This window comes from Equus caballus, chromosome 25, assembly GCF_041296265.1.
Source record: "Equus caballus isolate H_3958 breed thoroughbred chromosome 25, TB-T2T, whole genome shotgun sequence".
In the NCBI taxonomy this organism is placed as follows: Eukaryota; Metazoa; Chordata; class Mammalia; order Perissodactyla; family Equidae; genus Equus; species Equus caballus.
Genome location: NC_091708.1, coordinates 38,850,742 through 38,872,332, shown reverse-complemented (window position 1 = coordinate 38,872,332; position 21,591 = coordinate 38,850,742). Strand labels below are relative to the sequence as shown.

The following is a 21,591-nucleotide window of genomic DNA, read 5'->3' as shown; positions in this document are numbered from 1 at the left end:
AATAACAGTCACTACCAATATTTCACAGGCTGGTGTCCTGGCAGAGGGACAAACCTACACGCGGCTGCTCCCTTCCAGATTCACCCTCCTCCCTCCTCTGCCTGCCTGTGCCAAGCCGGTAGGATGGCTCACTTTGTGGGGTCTGGTGCTGTCTCCTTATTTCTTGCTTTGACTCTATAAACATTCATGAGCTCCACTCAGTGACAGGAGCCCGATGGACTCCCATTATGTGTTCCTCGAAGAGCCGGACAGGAGGTCACAACAGAGGCTGTGGGAGTGCGACCCCTGGCCTGCCCAACTCGAGTTCTGAGTTCAGTCCACTGAGGCGTCCTTGCCCCATGCCAAGCCCTTTTTCCACGTGGCCTCGCAGAATCCTCACCACAGCCCTTTGGGGGAGATTACGTCTTAGCTTGTTTACTGATGCAGGAAAGGGAAGCCCAGGGAGGTGAAGTGACTTAGTCAGGGCCACTCAGGTAGGGAGTGACAGAGCGTTTCTTGGGTGCCGCCCCGACGGCAGCCTGCTGTATTTCCACTGTCTCAGCCACTGCCTCCTGCTAGCGTTCACAGCACAGATCCTGCTGCTTTCTGTGCAGACGGCCTGGGGTTCCCTCCCCAGGGTCTGGAGGTGAGAGTGAGACCTCCAAGGAGGGCAGCTGATGGGGAGAGGCCATCTGTGCGGGCTGCCCCACCTGCTCACCTGGGGCCCTGTGGGCAGTGCACGGGGGAGGGAGGGATCCAGGGGGAGGACCTGGCTCCCCACTGCCCACAAGCTCGCTGCCTGCACAGCTGGAGTGGATCTAAACCCACTACTCGAGTTAGAGGGGCAGCTCCCAGCCTCAGCAGAGCGCACCAGGAGCTGCTCGGGCTTTTGGGAGCGGGCGGGCCAGGCAGCAGAGCTGGCCAGGCTGCTCGTGCCAAGGAAGGAGGGGGCCCGCGGAGGCCGCCAAAGCGGGCTGGGCGGGAGGGGCCAGGCCAGCTGGGGCCGGAGCTAGTGTGACATCACCGGGCGGCCCGCCTCTGTCTGGGGCTGAGGGGAGGCCGGGAGCCTTTCTGGGGCCTGGGGGATCCTCTTGCACTGGTGGGTGGAGAGAAGTGCCTGCAGCCAACCAGGGTCAGGCTGTGCTCACAGTTTCCTCCGGCAGCATGTAAAGGCTCCACAAAGGAGTTAGGAGTTCAAATGAGGCTGCTGTAGACGGCCTGAGGATGGACCCCGAGCCCTGAGCAGTGCTGCTGAGTTCCGGGCTGCAGAGCATGGCCCTGAGGCAGCCACCGGCCCCCGCTGCAAGAGGAGGCAGCCTGTGAGTGCCCCAGCAGGTCCCCCGGCCAGCCCCCGGCCCAGCCTCGGCCAGAGCCCTGCTGTGGAGGCAGAGCAGAGCGAACAGAGGCCAGTGAGGCAGCGCTGCTCGGCGGCTGGCCGGCCTGCGACTCAGGGACCCCTCCCGGGGGCCATGGACAGGCTGCCCCACTGACGGCCGCGGTGAAGCATGTGAGGAGCTGCCCCGGAGCCAAGCAGGAGGGAAGAGGTAAGGGGCCGGCTCCGTGGCTCCGAGGGACAAGGGGTGAGAAGCAGCGGCTGGCCCCTTGGCTCAGGGTTCAAGGACCCTGACCCCTCCACTGGGGGTGTGTGTGTAGCGGGACCCCAGATGGGGTCACTCTTGCCCTCACTTGAAGCCAAAGAAGGCATTTGCTGGGCAGGACCTGTGGACACTTGGGCAGAGGGTGGTGTTCTGGGGACATAAGATCACGGGCTGGGGTGTCGAGGGCTTCAGCAGTAAGCCCCACTCTTCTTCAGACAAAGTGTCTTGGGGTGAAGGCAGGCAGCTCCTGGGCACAGCTTGGCAGCTGGCAAGTGTGCGCGTGAGTGTGTGCTTGTGTGTAGGTGTGTACTGGAGAGGGGCAGTGGACCGAAGGAGCCGCAGATGGCAGGGGTAGCCCGAGGACTCGGGAAGTCGTTTTTAAGTTTGGGGTTCCTACGCACCCCAGCTAGAGACGGTGCCGAGGCTAAAGCAAAAGCAGAGCTGTCCTGCGGGCACTGGGAGCCCCTGCTCAGCGAGCTCCCAGGAGCCGCGCAGCCTCTGCTCACAGCCTCAGCCTGGAGGAGAGGAGCTGAGGCGTCCAGTGCGGGAAGGGACACGGCGGCCAGAGATCTCTCCACTGTCACTGGGGGCGAAGTGCTGCCCTGGCTTTCCCTGCATGTCTGAGGACGCCTGCTCTCTCCTAGCACTGGAGAGTACCCAGGTCTCCAGCAGGCTGTACCTGGCCAGGAAAGAGGGGAGCATGGCTTCCTGGCACCCCACTGTGGGGACAGCACGGGCTGCAGATTCCGAGTCCCTTGAAAGCGCTCAGCATTAGATAACATTTCCAAACAGAAATTCTTTGCTGATCCCTCCCTTCTCCTTCTGTGATGTGTGTCACGGGTCAGCTATTGCCTCTGCTGCGGGATTACGAGAGCTCCCAGAGGCCAGTTTGGTTACTTAGAAAAGGATCTCCTTACGTTACTTAGAAAAGGAGCTCTGAGGAAAGCTGAGAATGTCACTTCCAAAGCTGGCCAAATGCTCCCCACATGCATTTTTCCAAATTGAGACAGAGTAAGGCAGTGCTCATGAGTGAGGTTCAAATCCTAGCTCTTCTCCTCATGAGCCAAGTGACTCTAGCAGAACATGAGCCTCGCTAAGCCTCGGTTTCCTTTTCTGTAAAATGGGATAATAACAGTGCCCATCTCTTAGTAATAGCTGACACTCAGGGTGCACTTACCCTGAGCCAACTTATCAGTGTATAACACAGGTACTATTATTCATCACCATTTTACAGGTAAGGAAACTGAGGCACAGAGGGCAAGTGATGTGTCCAAGGCCACATGGTGAGTGAGTGCCAGCACCAGGACTTGAAGCCAGTGTTCTGAACCACATTCCAGTGCTTTCTGGGGAAGCACACCGGCTCGTGTCTGGAGAGGCTTTAGCACAGTGCCCGGTGTGCAGCAACCCCTCAGAAAACATTAGTTACTGACTATTATGAACCGTAACAATCAGAATCTCGGAGAGGGAAGAACAGAGACTCTGATTCTCTCTCTGTCCTGATATATGTGCTTGTCAGAAAACCCACAAGGACGAGCTAATGCTGTGGCCGCTACTGCCACCCACACTGGGGGCCTCCCAGGAGCCTGAGGAGGCTATCTGTCTGGGGCTACCTGCAGCATGTCTGGGTCCTAGAAGTCCAGTCTGAGGAAGAGCGTAGTCGCACTGACAAAAGGACCTCTGGTGTAACCGACACCAACCTTACAGTTAGAGCATCCTTCCACCCACACAGGCGCTATCTGTCTGCCTGTTGGTCTCCCCGCCAGAAGCGGGGTGGTAAGGAGAGTGAGCCATCTCTGAACTGCAGGAGGTCCACAAAGCGGGAGCAGCAATGCCAGGCCTGTCCTGGGTTGCAGAGAGAGCGGCAAGGACCTCTCCTCCAGGCCCCACCCCCACCAGCAAGTCTGGCCACATCAGTGGCCAGGTCTGGCAGATCTCACACCAGCCAACACTGGTGCATCTTAGCCCAGGACGGCAACTTTTCTCTTGTGACCCCAGAGGTCTCCGTGGGCTCCCTGAACTCGTGGAAGCATTTTGAAAAGCTGACATTAAATATTTGCTCCTCCAGCACAAGGCCTCTTGGGCTGTGGCAACTGTAGGTTTGCCTGCTCCAGCCTAGAACAGGGTGAGTCACTGTGCAGAGGCTCTGACTGACTTTGCAGGCCTGGCTAACAAGAACTGGGATTAATTATTCCTCAATAAAGGCAGTCGTGGTGGAACACACAAAAATGTGTAAAGCACATGGCCCAGGAGGGTACTGCACAGTATTGCTGCAAGCTCATGGGTAGAACAACTAAGCCATTTCACATCCACTCCTCCATGACACGATGATTTATTAAGACCCAGTGGGCTAAGTAAGGCACATGCATTACCTCATTTCGTCCTCACCATAATCCTAGGAGATAGGTTCTTGTTTTAGCATCCCATTTTACAGATGACAAAACTGAAGCTCAGAGAGGTTAAGTAAGTGGCTCAAGGTCACACGAGTGGTGATTATGTGGGACCTGAACCCTGGTCAGTCTAACTCCAAAGTCCATGCCTTTCCCTACTGCACTGTACTGCCCTGTTCAAGGCATCTTGACTTCTCTTTTCCTGACCCTGTTACTGGGTCCCTGCCCAGTGCCCCCAGTAGCCAAATCTGTTTTGGTTACTGTCCTATAGAATGCTGCCCCATCTATCTGAACACCATGTGCTTCCCCAATCCCAATGCCTCGTTTGCCTGTCACGGAAGTCAACTCTGAGACAGAACAGGCCTTACTGACGGTCCTCTTACACATGAGCCTCAGCACAGCCACACTGTGTGCCTGTGGGAATGTGGTCAGCAAGAGGCAAGCCAATTCCAAGCCAGGCTTCCTGACGTCAGAAACCCACGTGCCGGTGCTCTGCACCGCTGTCCCCTACATCAGCACCATGGAACCCCGGCCCCAACTCAGCGGGCAGAGCACGGGCCAACACTCGCCAACATGACCGAGATGCCATTCATGCGTTTCCTATCCCTACTTGGAGATTCCAAGGGCTGCAGCATCAGAGCACAGGTCCTCATGGTCTATACTGGGCCATATACTGGGTCTATATAAGGTCTATACTGGGTGTCTTGAGCAGTTCCTGAGAAGACATCGGCGAGATGGCAACTGGCAGCTACGTCAGCACCAACATAAGGCAGCAACCCCACCCAAGGCAGGTGCATTCTGGCCTCCTTCTGAGTCACAGCCCGTTTCACTGAAATGTCTCAACTGACAGCAGTTGGCGGGGGGGCTCTCTCCGTGGGCCCACTGCCCGGGGGGAGGAGGCAGAAGGTGACTAACAATCACACAAAGGCACAGCAGTGTGCGACTCATAAAAAGGAGGTATGAGGCACTCAGAGGGCCCTGCAAGATGGGTGGTGCTGTCCCCACTTGGCGGAGGAGGACACTGAGGCCCAGAGGGTGCAGCACCTCTGCTGAGGTCCCCCTACGAGTAGGCCCAAAAGCAAGGACTTAGACTGAGAACTGGGCTCATCTGACCCCAGCCTGCCGCCATCCTGGACAAACACACTGCGGAAATCTCAAGAATGAATCAATTCATGCAACAGCATTTCTTTTCTGTGAATTTATATAAAACACCCCAAATAGAAGGATTATTCAGCCACTGACAGCTTGGAGTTTGTGGTGATAGATAGGTCACCTTGGAACCTCATTCCAAGGGTAGTTTCTATGACAAAACCCTATTCCATCCCATCAACTGGTTTAATAACAACCGGGGGGGGGGGGGGGACACGGACGTCACAATGTCCCGTTACACGTACACATCAATTATAAGACACATTCTGATCACAGAAATGTGAACATGTTGGGGGTGGGGGGACGGCTCTTACAATCGAGCTATTGTGTTAGCTCCATTCTCTGGTGAGCCAGCCTGTCTTGGGGCCAGCAGCCTCCCCTTGCCGCCTAGGCCTCCAGAAAGGCAGGCCCAAGACCACCTCAGAAAAGCCCAGAATGAACTCTGTTCTTAACTCTGAGAGATGCCTGAGGACCCGCCCAGCTCCAGGAGTGACCAAAGCCCTGCCGGAGGTGGCCCCCACCAACCTCCACAAGCAAAAGGTTGTATCTTTTAGCCACTGCTGAACCTCCAATACCCACCCAGGGCCAGGCAGAGAAGGGATCTGTGGAATGAATGAAGGAAGGAAGGAAGCATGCCTCAGACCCAGACAAACAAGCCTCCCAACCCCAGGGTGCCAATTCCCCTCTGTGCTGTGCAGCCAAGGTCTCTTTTGGGATGCCTCCCCTCCTACCTTGTGTCCCCCGACACCCACCCCCGCTGGATTAGGTGCCCCTCTAGCCCCCTGAGGCACCCCATCAGGACACCGGTCACCCTACATCACAAAGGCCTGCCTTCTGTCTCCTCTGCTACTGTGGGCCTGTGCGGGCAGCAACCCACCTTGGTCCTGCTCTGTCTCCAGACCCCGCACAGTGGCTGGCACCAGGCAACATTCAGGAAACACGTTCACCGGAAGAAATCCTGGAATTCCTATTCAGTAACCTGGCTTCCATCCTGGGTCTTGGGGACAGCAAGGGTGACCTGCCCCGACCCCTGCTTTTAGAAGCTCGCCGTCGAGTAGACAGCCAGATGAGCACAAGTCGTGTCTCGGGTGCTGTGAGGGAAGCAGCCACAGCTGCTCCCAGGAGCTGGAGGAGGGAAGCGGCCCTCAGCGCACGTGGACGCCTTCCCAGAGAAGTGGACTTATGAGGTCCACTTAGAAAGGAAGACAGCACGCATCCATGGGACACGGGGGAGGTCCTGGGGCACAAAGAACAGTGCGTGCAGAGGCGGACGATGCACGCTCTGTTTTTAAGTAGGACACTGGCACGACCAGATGTGCATCTCAGAAAGACAGACCTGGAGCTGCATGCACTGTGGGGTGCAGCGGAGACAGCGCCTAGGAGCAGGGAGGCACTTAGGACTGTGGCAAGAAACCTGGCTCTGGGGTAGACAAACATGCTTCCAAGCCCGGCTCCACCACTTGGTAGCTCTGTGGCCCCGGGCAAGTGACTTCATCCCTTACCTCTGTTTCTTCATCTGTGAAATGGGGACAGTCATAGTTCCTGCCCTAGAGAGAGGCTGAGATCAGTAAGGGAGGCACAAAAAGTGCTTGTCCCAGTGCTCCAGGGATGAGCCCATGCCTACAGGCCAACATGGCCTTGGTGCCAACCACTCAGCCTGGCCCAGAAGAGCAGCTCCAGGCAACGCCTGGATTTCCCAGGAAGCCACCCTGGGGCCGCACTGTCCGCCCACTCCCTGGCTTCTCCCTCTTGTCTGAGGCTCCCCCAGTTCCAGGGCTCCAGAGCACAGCAGGCACTGCTGGAACCACAGCAGCCAACTCAGAAGCCGGGCTCTGAAATGGCTTCTGCAGATTCTCCCCGCCTCTGCTCTGCTGGCTGAGGCTCCTGGCACAGAGGGCTCAGTGCGCGGGCTTTGGGGGAAATCTCAAAATGGCTCCCAAATAATGCACAATGAAAAAGTAACAGCAGCATCCTTGTCCCCCTGGCAAAGGCAAGCAGCTCCCCACTGCCTAACCACATCCCTTCTTGCCTATGATCTCACGGTATGACCACAACCTGCCTGCTCTATGAACTCAGCTCTTCTCTGGAGCCAGCAACTCACCAGGGGCAGGAGGACGAGAGCCCAGGGCATCAGGCAGATTCAATCCCCAGCTGCCACTCTTCCAGGCAAATCTGTCTGATCCTATACTATCTGCTTCTCTGGCTCATGCCTGTGTCCTCATCACCTGCAACAGGGCCAGACACAGGCTAGAGCAATACACAATGGCTGGCTGGCTGGGAAGGCTAAATGGATGGAAGGCTGGATGGATGGACAAATGGCTCATTTGAAGGTCTTATGAGAGCTGAGCTGCCAGGGTCTAGGAATTGGCCTGGGTGCCCACACGGCCTTTTGGTGGGAAATGATTCACCGGATCCTAGGGTGGGAGGGGATGGCAGTTGGAGATGTGGCTTTCCCTGCCTGGCCTCCGGGCTGGTGGTGAATCACCGAGGACAAGTAATACACAGTCCCTTCTCCAGGTTTTCTAAGGTGAGGCTGCCACTGCCCATCCTACATGCCCATTCGAGGGTCTCACCACTTGGATGATCGAGAAGATGTTTCTAACACTCAACAAAACCCGTCCTTGTGCTGACCTGAAAGCCATGTCTACTTACTCAGTCAACAGTGACTAAGAAGCATCCACATGGCGGCCATTCAGCAGACAGGCAGGCACCTTTCATTCATACTAGTTGGAGAGACAATCTTGGAGGGCGTGGACCTTGCAGCTGACACCTAAATCCTAGTCCTGATGTTTACTCCAAGGGACTTCGGCAAGTGACCTAACCTTTCTGCACCTGGGTTTCCTCTACTCAAACTGTGATAATAATACCTTTCTCCTAGGTGAGGGGACCACGTAATTTGTTACCCAATCAGGACACTTTTGAGAGTAAAAGGAGTGCTATCAATAATCACATGAGACAACAGGCCTCAACTGGGGCATCCTATGCACAGCATTGTAAGCACTAATGAGATAGAGCACAGCTGGGCACATAGTAAGTTTATGACAAATGACATTGGTCTACAACAACAAACAAATTCTATTGGGCATGTGGTCAGCTGGGCCCTCCTGGGCCTTTTCTTCTGGAATTTTCCTTTATGTGGATCCCTCCCACATCCTAGATTATCAATTGGTTTGGGGACCAGCCCTCTGGCATGCCATACATCTCAACCAGCTTTAGTAGGAAAAACTGTGTGTCAACTTTGAAGTTTTGATTTTTCTCTTTTCTGTCCTGATGTTGGCTTATCAACCATGATTTGTGCTCAGGTCCATCAGACTCACTCAGGCACAGCTCAAGTTCCTAGTATCCCCGAACCCAGACATCATGGGCCAGCCAGGTGCACTCAAAGCCAAGTGGCAGTTCCAGATTCCCTTCCCGCCTTGGCAGAGGCCCACTTCTCAGGCCTCCTGCAGTGCCTCTGGCCTGGAGGCATACCTGGCCTTCATCTGTGATCCCAGAGCGATGGGGCAGGGCTGGCTGGGGAGGGAGAGGAGGGTGCTGTGAGCCCTCCAAACAGGACAGCCCTGGGACTTAGGATGAAACGCCATCCTGAGAGCTGGCTTTCATTTGGAGGTTTCCCAGGGTCAGCAGGCCCGGGGACCCCAAGAGCTCTCCTGTCCTCCCCCTGCCTGGTGGTGGGGGTGGCCAGAAAACAACCTCTTCTGAGTCTCCTGTGACTTCAGACCTCTGTATCTATGCATTCAGCACAGTATATTTTGGGGTTCTGTTACCGGCTCTGCTACTTAGTTATTCAGTGACTTTAGGCAAAATGACTCAGGGTCTTCGGATCTCAATAGTTTCCTCATCTGAAAAGGGGGGATAACTGCGGGCCCTGCTGTTAGCCGTAAAAGCATCTTTGTGGAATCTAGACAACTGCTGTAACATAAATACACAAAACTACAAAGACTATGAATGTGAGTTGTATTTCCTAGAGTTGCACAGTGCATAACTTGGGCCACCATGCATGGCAGCCCTAAAATAACAGGACTTCCCTCCCAGAGCTGTTGGGAGGATTAAATGAGATAATGTATATAAAGTGCTTGGGTCATAGGGATAATTGGCTGTAGTTATTATTTTTAGCATTTGAACTTTTCTCACTCCTAACCTTTGGAGGGAGAACTCACAAGAGTACCCAGGGCCAGCAGCTTCTGCCACAGGGCAGGACACACAGCTCCATCTTATAAAGATGATTCTTCCCACCAAGTGGCCCCTCAGCTGGGCTGCAGTGCCGTGGTGCTCAGTGGGACATGGACACACAGTGTGTGGCCCCACCGCACCAAGCCAAGGAGGGATGCTTGGCGCTGCCCACCGAAGGCTGGGTGGGACCCAAGCCCTGGGGAGGCCGCCTGCCAGTGTGCAGAGGCCTTCACGTGGCTCGGTCACACCAGCCCCACTTGTGGGGAGGGAAACCCATGCATAATGGAAACTCCTCACAACACAATGTGGAAAAGCAATTTCAAGAATCATTTTTATTTTCATTTTGAAGCCAAGGAAAACAGTTGGATTTGCTTTTCTTTGTTGGTCATAGGAAGAAACTGAGGAGCACCACTTTGACTGGAGTTGAGTTCTTCTCCAGGCCTAAGAAGGCTGGAATGCTGGGGGGTTATTTCTCTCGGGATGCAATTAGTTGAATAAATATGAAGAGAGCAAAAGTAAACAAACTCATTACTGCCCATTAAGAACTGCCAAACTAACAAAAAACTGAGCGAAGCGGGGTGGAATCTTTAAGGAAAATAAACGACTCAAGATCGAGGGCAGCGCAAAGAGCACAACCCGTGGTGTCAGGCTGACCCAAGCTCCAGGCTGGGTCAGCTCTGCCTCTTATCTGCCATGTGCTCCTGGGCAAGTCACTTGGCGTGTCCAGGTTTCAGTGCCCCATTTACAAGACGGAGGAACACCTAGGGCAGTGTCTGTCAGGTACCCAGCACCGTGCCCCACTCCTTCCGCTCCTTCTCGTAACCCAGTCAGCTCCAGGTCATTCCCGCTAAGCCCTGATCCCCAGGAAATGTGACAGTAAGACCAGGAATCATGCAGCTTCACCACTGGTCCCACCACGAGCAACGCCACCTTGAGCAAGGCACCTGACACCTCTCTGAGCTCCAGTTTCCTCACCCTCAAAACGGCATGCTACTACTAACCAGCTCTGAACACTGTAATGATTAAACAAGACAATGTGCGTGCAAAGGGCCTTGAAACTGAAAACCCGCAGAGTATTGTCAAGTTTCCGTCCTCTCTTTAATCAAATAATCGTGAGAAATGCTCTTTAAAGACAGCACAGTCTCTGACTGTGGCCGCACATCTCTGGCCTCCCCCTCTGTGCCCAGCGCTGTGTGAGATGCTGGGGACACCAAGAGAGCCAGGACCCAGTCTAACCAGCAGAGCTTCCAGGGACCCCAACTCTGTGGCATGGAACAAGTCCATCAGCGCGAAATGGGAGAATTAATCATGGTATCTCCACGGGGTGACGCTAACAGTCCCGGACAAACTGCCTGCACATGGTCAGTGCTCCACCGTTAGCCAGGCTTTGCTGTCTGCTGTCAGGTTATCCCCATCTCTAGTTTGCAGAGCACTTCCATGTTCCTTACCTAGTGTGCAAGGCGGGTTGAATCACCCACTTCACAGAGGCTCAGCCTTCGGGATCTCAAGTCCAAGAGTACAGAACTGCGCTGGGGAGGCTGTGCGAGCCCACGCTCGGGAGGGGACAGAGCTCAACCATAAACAGTGCTGCCCTGCCAGGCCCTGAGGCATGGGAAGGTTTGGAAGCCAACCCTTTCCTGGAGCCAAGCTGCCTCCCTGGGCATCTGGCAGTTTCTTGGCCAAGGTGGAGGCCCTCGCCGGCATCAGGATCAGCATCGGCCTCAGCACCGGCACAGAGAGGTGTCTGTCGCCAGCTGCCACAGGTGAGCGGCTGTGGAAGGCAGCAGGCAGGCCCACCCTAGCCGGGAGGGCAGCTCCTCCCCATTGTTCTGGGCCGGGTGTGGCCGCCAGCGCTGGAGTTGCCAAAGTGCACTGGAAACCAGGCAAACACTCACAAACTCAGCCCGGTTTCCACTCACGTCACTGCAGCCCGACCTCCCGGCCCAGCCCAAACCCGAGGCTCCCGAACACCTTTCTTTGCCTCGCCCCAGAGGCCCCAAGCCGACCATCAGCACCACGCTTGGCTTGCTCTTTCAAGTGCAAAACAGCTCAGCAGGGCCCTGAGGAGCACAGGTCTGCTCCGTAAGTGCCCACTGGCTGGCATGAGGTGGAGCCTGGAGCCAGGCTGCTCACCCAGGACACCCCCAAAGGGGCCTGGGGAAGACAAAACCTTTAGGTTCTGTGTCATGATTATTTCAGCGTAAATTAACGTGAACTCAGAAAGTGGCGATGCTAACACTTTTTTACTACTACAAACCAGATTAAGTGCATTTCTGTGTAATCACTAAAAGTTTGAAGATTTAAGTACATCAGAGCAGGGTTGAGTCCTGGTTCTGCCACCTTCCAGCTGTGTGACCTTAGGCAACTTACTAAGCCTCTCTAAGTCTCAGTTTCCTCATCTGTAAAATGGAAGTAAACAGTATCTACCTTAAAAAGACATTGTGAGAATTCAGTAAAGTAGAAAACACTTGCAAAACATTTAGTGCAAGGACACGTATAAAGTGGGCACTCAGTAAATGGATGTTATTAACAGATATAATAAATGGCCTCCTCTGTGCAGCTCCCACCTGCACAGAGGTGAAAATGTGGGAAGGTGGCAAGGTCATGATTTTAAATAAGCAGGGAGGGCCTCACTGGGAAGGTGATGTTTCAGCAAAGACCTGAAAGAGGCGAGGGAGTGAGCAATGAGGAAAGGGGGCAAGAGTGTTCTAGACAGGGCACAGCAAGTGCAAAGCCCCTGAGTCAAAAGTGTGCTGGTGAGCGCGAGGAACACACAGGAGGCCAGTGCGGCTGCAGTGGGGTGAGGGAGGATGAGAGGGCTCAGGGATGAGGTCAGGGAGGGACTGGTGCCAGATCAGAATGGCCTTAGAGACCCGTTAGCCTTTCCTCCAAGATGAGGAGCCACCGGAGGATTCTGAGTAGAAGAGTGACCCGATTTGACTTTTTTTTAAAAAAGTATTTCTTTAAAAAAAAAAAAAACCTGGCTGCTGGGTTGAGGAGAGGATGCAGTGGGCAAGGGCAGGGGCAGGAGAGCAGTCAGGTCCAGGTGAGAGTGGGTAGCACCAGGGTGCGGGGGAGGCGGGGAGAAACAGCAGGATTCTGGGACTATTGCCATGATACTGCTATTAGAACTTGGTGGTGAACTAGACGTGAGATATGAAAGAAAGGAGTGAGTCAAGGATGACTTTAAGGTTGTTGCCCTGAGCAACAAGAATGGAGTTGCCATTTACTAACAAAGGAAAAACTGGGATGAACAGGTTGGGATGGAGGCGTGGGGAACACTAGGTTCATCTCTGGATAAGCTCAGTTTGAACCGCCCAGTAGAAAGCCGAGTGGAAATGTCATGCAGTTGGATGTATCAGTCCAGAGTCAACGGGGGAGGTCCAGGCTGGGTAAACAAATGTGTGAATTATCAGTGCTTGAAGGTAATCAAAGCCACAAGACTGGACGAGATCACCAAGGTCCAGAGGTCTGAGGACGGAGCTCCGGGCCCCGCAGGACAGGAACTGGAGGATGAACCAGCAAAGGAGACAGAGCTGGAGCAGCCAGTGAGAGAGGAGGAAAGGGTGGCATGTGGGAAAGGAGGTCCAAGAAGGCAGTGACCAACCACGTCCCACAGCGTGGAGAGGCAAAGGGTTCATGAGGACCAAGAACTGGCCATTTGGTCTGTAAGTGGAGGCCACTGGTGATCCTTCTAGAGCTCTTGGAGTGACGGGGAGGGGGCCAGGCTTGACGAGAGTGGGCTCAAGAGAGAACAGGAAGAGAGTGATGTTCTGGCAACAGTGAGCGCAGGCAACTCTGTGGAGGGTTTTGCTAAAAAGAGGAGGAGAGAAGTGGAACAGTAGCTGGAGACGGGATGTGAGGTCAAGAGGATTTTCTTTAAGTTGAGAGAAATAACAGCATGACTGTAGGAAAAACAGGTCATGCAGATGGGATGGGGAGAAGTGGCGGGGCAATGTCCTTGAGTAGGCGAGAGGAGGGATCTGTGTATGTCCGTCCTCTCCCTCTTGGCCTGGCTAACTCCTACTCATCCCTCAAGGGTCAGCGTAAAGGTCGCTTTCTCAGGGAAGTTTCCCTGACCCCTCCATTAGGTCACTGCCCCACTATCCCCGTTCATGGTACATACTGCCTGTGCTTCACGGCACTCAGGTAAGCCCGGTGAGGGCAGGTCTGGCTCTGTCCTGTTTGCAGCTGTATCTCCAGCAGCCAGCACCCTACCTAGCAGATCACAGATGTTTGATGGCTATCTGTTGAAGAGTGAATGGTCCAAGAATAGAAACAAATCCAGGACACATGTCTGTTTTCTGTTCCCGCCTGGTTTAATCACGTTGCAGTGATCAAGACCATGCGGTTACTGGCTGTTGCAAATATTTGGATTTAGAAGAGCTCAGTTGTTTGTTCCTGTTTGGGCTCTGTAGCTTGGCTAACACACAAACCAAAGCCACGTGACGAGACATATCCTTCCATTGACACTGTCCACCACAAACTGAACACACTCCAGATTATGTCTAGCAATTCATTCATTTGATGCATATTTGCCAAAAGCCTGCTGGGTACAGCATCCCGTGGATTAGAGGACTGAATGAGACACAGTGCCTGCCCCCATGAAGCACAGGGTCGAGCAGAGGCAATCACACAGGACTCCAGTTCATCACAAGTATGATAGGCATTACAAGGGACAGTCCAGGGGGTTATGAACACGGAGAATGGGGAGACTTAACAGTCTGAGGAGTGGGAGGCAGAGGAGAAGGGAGATCCGACAACCCGGCCTCTGCCTCCCCTCCCCAGCCTCAGGCTGCCCTCAGGTGGACCCCAGGCTCCAGGCCAGCAGCTCAGCAAGAGGGCTCTGGGCATTGGAGCTGGCTGCAGGAGTGGCAGGGCCATGGCCTCCTGCCTTCAGATGCTCCAGTCCCCTCCCTTTTCCTCTCTACCTCTGCTGGTGAGGGCAGGGCTGGCTCTGTCCTGTTTGCAGGACCTGCCTTTCTCCTTCTGTTGCTTCCAGAAGGGCTGCCTCCTGAAGCTGCATTTTTGGAAAGATCTGCCTGGAGAGAAGGCTGAGCTCATTTATGGCACAGGGCGCTGGCAGGGACAGGACCGTTACTGAGTCTCCCCTTCTGTTTACTTTCAGGTTTTCATAGGCTCTGTTCGCAAAGAACCACCATTTTGCAAGGACCATGAGGCCACTGGGCGTGACATGCTGGTGGCTGGGACTGCTGGCCGCCATGGGAGCCACTGTGGGCCAGAAGGAGGCTTTTGAAGGCACTGAGGAGGCCTCACCAAGTGAGTACATTTACCTGAACAGGTACAAGCGGGCCGGTGAGTCCCAGGACAAGTGCACCTACACCTTCATTGTGCCCCAGCAGCGGGTCACAGGGGCCATCTGCGTCAACTCCAAGGAGCCTGAGGTGCTCCTGGAGAACCGGGTGCACAAGCAGGAGCTGGAGCTGCTCAACAACGAGCTGCTCAAGCAGAAGCGACAGATTGAGACGCTGCAGCAGCTAGTGGAGGTGGACGGCGGCATCGTGAGCGAGGTGAAGCTGCTGCGCAAAGAGAGCCGCAACATGAACTCGCGAGTCACGCAGCTCTACATGCAGCTCCTGCATGAGATCATCCGCAAGCGGGACAACGCGCTGGAGCTCTCCCAGCTGGAGAACAGGATCCTCAACCAGACGGCCGACATGCTGCAGCTGGCCAGCAAGTACAAGGACCTGGAGCACAAGTACCAGCACCTGGCCACGCTGGCCCACAACCAGTCGGAGATCATCGCACAGCTCGAGGAGCACTGCCAGCGGGTGCCCGCCGCCAGGCCCGTGCCCCAGCCACCCCCCGCCACCCCGCCCCGGGTCTACCAGCCGCCCCCGGTCTACCAGCCGCCCCCCTACAACCGCATCATCAATCAGATCTCCACCAACGAGATCCAGAGCGACCAGAACTTGAAGGTGCTGCCACCACCCCCTCTGCCCACCATGCCCACCCTCACCAGCCTCCCGTCCTCCACAGACAAGCCGTCGGGTAAGTCCTTCCGGGAGCCCGCTCCATCTGGGCCTCACAGCCAGGCGCCAGGCTTCCCTTGGCTGTGACCACAAGTGGGGGAAAAGCCACGGCAAGCTGAAGCCTGGCCAACAGACTTGTGCAATCCCCCAGCAGTCCCTTGGGCCAAGCTGCTGGAGCTGGTGGGGTGAGAGGGGGACCACATTCCTTAGAAAGATGCTCCAAGGTAGACGACCCAGGGAAAAGGGGGAGTCTCAGAAGAGAACAGATGTTCTCTGCCTTCTGATAGGAAAGAACCCCAGGCCTGTAGCTTGTGGGGTTCTGCACTAGATGGTCTGTGTTGGCAAGGAGCATCCCTCTCCTGCAAGCTCTTGTACTGTGCCTGGCACAGAACTGGCATTCGGTAAATGCTCACCAAGGAAACAGGCCAAAGGAAAAGTGTTATCACAGGAAAAGTATGATAAACACACTCGGGGCTGGGGGGTGGGGAGCACTTTCTAAAGCCCACACATTTCCTAGAGTCTGCTGCTGTCTAGAATTTTCAATGATTACTCCATATGCTCTTAAATACACGTTTCATCTTAAACTATGCTAATTCTCAGAATATTATTATGGTGGGGGAAAGGGGTTTTGAAGCTTGACCAAGACCCTGGCGCTGGGCACTTTCACATATATTACATTATTTACATCCTTAACTCCTGAGCTCCTGAAGGAAGGTTTACTGAGAGGTTGAGTGACTTGCGCACAGTCTGAGGATCCTCAGGCTGGATTTGAATTCAGGCCTTTTCACTTTAAATCTAGGGCTGACTCCTCTGTGCTCTAAGACTCTGGGGGACCAGGAGCCCAGCCCCCTGAAGCTCAGCCTCTCATTCATCCAGGACCCTGTGAGCCTTCCACAAACGGGCTGTCCTGTGAGAACTAGACTCATCTTCGTGAAAACTAACCACATATCTGCTCCAAGTCAGTGATTTTGGTACCACTTCACTGTATAAGCAGGGAGATATTTTTACTGAAAATATCCTGTTTTACACTTATTTCACACTTCTGAAAATAACCACTGGTACTGGGAAGAGCAGCTTCTTGCTAATTCCAGAGAGGGGCTGAACCTGAGTGCAAGAGGGTGGCCTGTGCAAAAGACAAGGGAGGCATTGTCTGCAGGTCCGTGGGGGGACGGGAGCTGGGCACGGGGTACAGCACCTTGCAGGAAAGCCCTCTGCTGGGTGTACGGGTTGAAAACGAGCTTTGGAGCAGACCAACTGGATTCAGATTCTGCTTCCCCCACTGCTTAGCTCTGGGATATTAAGCAAGTCACTTTGCCCCTCAGAGCCTCAGTTTCCTCATCTTTCAACTGGGGACAGATTAAAATAGTGCCTACCTGAGGATTAAACGAAATACTGAAAAAAATGTGTTTAGCATGGTGCTGGGCCCGTGGTAAGTTTCAGTACATGGTAGCTGTGAGTCCCCTTCGGTCTTGGTCTCTTCATCTTGAAACAAGGAAATTGAAATAAATAAACAGTCCCTTTTTAGCTCTGGCATTCTACAGTTAATGACTGGTTCATCTGTACGTGTGTCTGTTTTAAATCAGAAGCTCCAAAAGAGAGGGCAGAGTGTACTAATAGGTCTTTTTTTTTTTTTTAAAGATTTTATTTTTTCCTTTTTCTCCCCAAAGCCCCCCAGTACATAGTTGTGTATTCTTCGTTGTGGGTTCTTCTAGTTGTGGCATGTGGGACGCTGCCTCAGCGTGGTCTGATGAGCAGTGCCATGTCCGCGACCAGGATTCGAACCAACGAAACACTGGGCCGCCTGCAGCGGAGTGCACGAACTTAACCACTCGGCCACGGGGCCAGCCCCGCTAATAGGTCTTGATAGCAGACTCAGCAGGTAAAGCAGGCCCCTGGACACCAAATGAAGGCTCCGCTGACTGTTATTATAATCCTGACGTGAGTCAGGCTCAGTGGTACCCAATACATCTCTTCTTGCCTGAACATCTCTGGTTTCTGACTCAACAATTTCAGGACGTTCCTGAGCTAATAGATATATAGTGTAGGAATAACGACCGAGGTTTGCACCTATCCCTTGTTAGCTGTTTGCTCATGAGAAAGTTACTTAACTCCTCTGAGCCTCAATTTTCTCCTCTGTAAAGTGGGGACAAGAGTCATACTATCACAGGGTTGCTGTGGAAACTCAATGCAATCAGGCATGTGGTATTATGTCACATGGGGCAGCCAACAATGGCTGAGCCCCTACTCTGTGCCAGTCACACAGCTAAAGCTGGGGAGGCAGGTGAAAACTATGATCTCTGACCTTCAGGAACTCAGGATGGGGAATGTGGCAGATGCATGAAGGCACTGGGATCCATCCAGTACACACCAGTTCCATCCCCTAAAATCAGCACATCAGGTCTGACAAAGGATTTCTCTGAGAGGGAGCATCTGCCAAGGCCAAAATGTCCAGAATGAGAGAATTTATGGGACCACCATAACAAAGTAGCTGAAATCAGGAATGCAGTGAAAGCCATGGCTGTGGTCCCCGTGTGCTCGGAGTCCTGCAGAGGGGCAAATGAGGGGCTGTGGGGACACTGGGTGGCACGACTGAGTCTCTCTGAGGGGAAAAGCTGGACAGAGGCAGGGACTTCAGTGTTGCATCTTGAAGGATTTGTAAGAGTCTCCCAGGCAGACTTGGGCGTGGGGAAACTGAATTATTAGTGGGTCCCTGATGAGATGGGGCCACGTGAGGACCCAGCGGCACGGCCCGACTCTTGGTACCTCGAATGGTTTGGATCCCCTGCTTCTTCACGTTCACGATCCAGCGTGGGCTGCGTGCATCCTAAGGTTCCTGTACGCACCCAACCTGCCTTCTCTCCCACTTGAGAAAGCACATCTTCCTGGAGGGAATGGCAGTGATTTTTATTATGGAGAGAACCTAAGTCGTTATAAGTTACCTTTTTTTTTTTTTAAGTAAAGCCCTCTCAAATGTTGGTACTGATTGTCAGTAACAGTTTCCTTGTGACCCATGGCACTGCTGAGCTCCCAACAAGGCTGTGCCCAGCGGGGACTGAGCACCCGGCTGTGAAGCTGAATGGGTAGGCGGAGCCCTGAAGAGGGTGTCCCAGGAGGGCCCTGCCCTTTCCTGGTGTTGGACAAGCTGAAAGGAAAAGGCAGATGGTCTCTGTCAGCCAATCAGCAGAGAGCTCTTATCAGGCCTGTTTGGAGAGCTTGGGGCAGGTTCTGGTCCTGGAAGACACAGCCTTCCTCTGTGCTCTCGCCCAACAGATTCTTTGTCCCAGGGACATCCCTCGGCCAGAAACACCTTTGCAATTAAACACCTGTGCACTCACGCCTTGGCAGCTTCTCACTCTTTCATTCCACAACCTCGGAGCCATCTGCTCCTTTCCTCATTGTCTGGGACACTCAGCCCACAGCACGCCCTTCCCCAGGAAAGTGAGGGAGCCATGGCCGCTTATCTGAAGCTGCAGTCACCAGCTTGTTCCCAGCCAGACAGTAACAGGCTGGCCCCAGGCCAGGCCCAGGCCTCTGAGAGCCAGAGTGAGGGAGGCCCAGGCAGCTCCTGGCTCCCCTGGCATCTTGCTTGGGTTTTGTCCTGTCTCTCTCAGGTCTGGCCAGACCTGGGGACATTTCAGTTAGGATGATGTTTGTGATGAGGCCTGGGGCAAACGGCCCTGCCTGTGGCCCTCTCTTCTGAGGGTCCTGCTGCTGCTCTCCCTTCCTCTCCACTCTTTCTTACATTCATACATTCTTCACCACCTGGGTACCCTTGACATACACACATACACACACACACCTGTCGACCAGGTCTGTTAAAGAGGAAGGCTGCAGGGGTCCCTCTCTAAGACGCAAAGCAAAGGACAGGATGGAGCCTCAGGATGGTTCTGGGAGGCCTGGGACACTATTCCTCAGCTCAGCCCAGGCACAGCCACGCACATGCCAGCCCTCCTGCCACAGTGCCTATCCAGGAGACTGATCAAAGAAAAGGCAGTGCTACCACCAGCTGCCACAGCGAGGCTTTGTCTGAAATGAATCTTCAAAAACCAAAAAGAGTAAGCATTTCTAGCTGTTTTCTCTCCTGAGAAAAAGAACACAGTCAGTTCAATTTGTTTCTCAATCGATAAAGATGGTGCCATAAAATCAAAAAATATTAGAGCTTGTTAAAGGCCTCAGACCCCCTGGCACAGATTTCCTGTCCCAGAGCCTATCAGTGGCAGAGCCAAGATTGGTCCCTGAACTTGTAACTTCCAGGATATTGAGGTTCAGAGAGGTTAAGTAACATAGCCAAGATTACACAGCTAGTAAGTGGCTCAGCCAAGGCTCAAACCCAAGTCTGTCTTAACCACTCTGAGATTATTGCACATTTCCATGGAAAGGCTGGAGGGGAACTGGTGTGAAAATCACTCTATAAATGCTTGACTTGGCCCCAGGCGCCAGCTGCCTGGGACCTGACCCTCTACCACTATTTCATGTACCAGGTTCCAAGCAGCTCCTTGTAAAAGAGCTCTGGGAACAGAGTCGGTGGATTTGTTATTAGAACTCTCAAGGTTCTAAAAACACAAGACGTCACTGCGAGCCCACTAACGTCGTGCCGCCCCCTCGACACGGTCTAGGAGGAACCAGCGGAACCAACTGCCTGGGGCCAGCCCACTAGTCACAGAAACGCACTGCTGTGGTGAATTTGTGTGGTAGACTGTGTCCTAACCCTGAGATCACACTCACACACACACACACACACACACACTCACACAAAGATAAAGCAGAATTACAACAGCATCACACTACAGTATCTAAAACAACAGAGCTCGCCTCTCCCACAGAAAACATAGTATGCTCCCAACTGCTGGTAAGCAGGTCCAACTGAAGCTGCAGATAAATCTGATTTTTAATTTATATCAAAACGGGACACATTCTCTGGATTTACTTCTACTCAACATTTAAACATATAGCTAAGTTGGAAGTCCTGATTTCTTTAAATATGTTAACTCTAAATATATGAAAATCAGTAGCTATGATCTGCTCTTGGGGCCACATTAAGTGGCAACCACATTGCTTCACTGACACTACATGGGAGCGGCCCATCCCTCACAACAGATGGTCTACAGCCAGAGAGGCGCGGACAACTTGAACAAGAGTGTTTTCCTAGATGGATGCTCCCCCTGTATTTTATTTCCTCCTGGTAGGAGGAAATACATCCATTAGATTGTGGTTCCCTAGCATAATGGTGTGTTTTAAAATAGAGGAGGAGATCTGTCTCACTGTGGCTTCCACTCCTCTGGAGGTCCAACAATCATCAATCTGGGTGGAAAGCCGTGGGTCCCATGTGCAGACCAGCTCTAGCCAACTGAGCTCCCAAGCCTGATGTGCTGCGGAGCCTTGGAGAAACATCTGGGAATTGTGAGGAGGACGAAGGTGATGGTAGCCAGCAGTGACTCGGCCTTTAAGGTCACAGAGGCTGAGGGAAAACCCAACCCAGGTCTCTTGTCTCCAGAGCTTGTGCTGTTTACACTGCACTATGCTGTCTTGATTCTCAAATCTTATTGTTGAACAAAATAAGATTCCCAAATTCATGACGAACTACGTAATCCAGCGATACTTGAGAGAGCATTCCTCGCTGGCTTCTTCATAAACAAAAGCTGCTCGAGTTCAAGATGGGTCATCTTCCTTCCAGCTTTGCTTTCCCTTTTCTCCTCCTCGAGCACCTTGGGGAACTGACCACAAAGAGCCTTTTGAGTGTGATAGCAAGCTCTCCCCTCTATCCCTCACTTGTTTTCCAAGAAAGACATTCAGCTGAATGCTCAGGCTGTTTACAGCCCCGGGAGATAAACCATCAACTCCTTACTGTTAAAAGTGGGGATCTGGCATCTTGTGGCCTGGAAATCCCAACAGTTCGGCACTTGGCAAACTGTAAGAAATCCAGAAAATCCTGGTGGTCAGGCATCTGTGGCCAGCTCACCAGTCACACAAATGGATTGTTGTGGTGAACTGATGCGGCAGACTGTGTCATAACCTGGAGATGCTCCCCCAGAAGAAAACGATAACGAAAGCAGAATTAAGTTAGCATCACACTACAGTGCCTAAAACAAACGTGGCTAGGCTTGTTGAGTGAAACGGTAGAGCACTGCTGTAAACGTCAGCGCCCCCTGTGACGACTCTGAAAGAAGAGCATGTTGACACTAAGCCTGATGACCCTGGCCCTGTAGCCCAGGATGAGCCAATGGACCCACAGGACTTGGAATGGTTTTACGTCAACCTTTTTTTTGAAATGAATAAGTGATTTTTCCCTTAATAGATATTTTGAACACAGTA

At 53.4% G+C, this 21,591-nt stretch overlaps 2 protein-coding genes across 51 annotated transcripts in view; one reads left to right on the top strand and one right to left on the bottom strand.

The window, feature by feature from the left end:
- RALGPS1 (Ral GEF with PH domain and SH3 binding motif 1) overlaps window positions 1-21,591 on the bottom strand; it is a 309,544-nt gene that overhangs the window by 98,188 nt on the left and 189,765 nt on the right. The gene's annotated exons all lie outside the window — the stretch shown is intronic.
- Window positions 923-21,591, top strand: part of ANGPTL2 (angiopoietin like 2) — a 35,423-nt gene continuing 14,754 nt past the window's right edge. Inside the window, exons 1-2 of the mRNA XM_001501670.7 lie at window positions 923-1,523; window positions 14,415-15,298. Coding sequence (XP_001501720.2) covers window positions 14,461-15,298 — 838 coding nt within the window. The 5' untranslated portion in view covers window positions 923-1,523; window positions 14,415-14,460. The remainder of the gene's footprint in view (window positions 1,524-14,414; window positions 15,299-21,591) is intronic.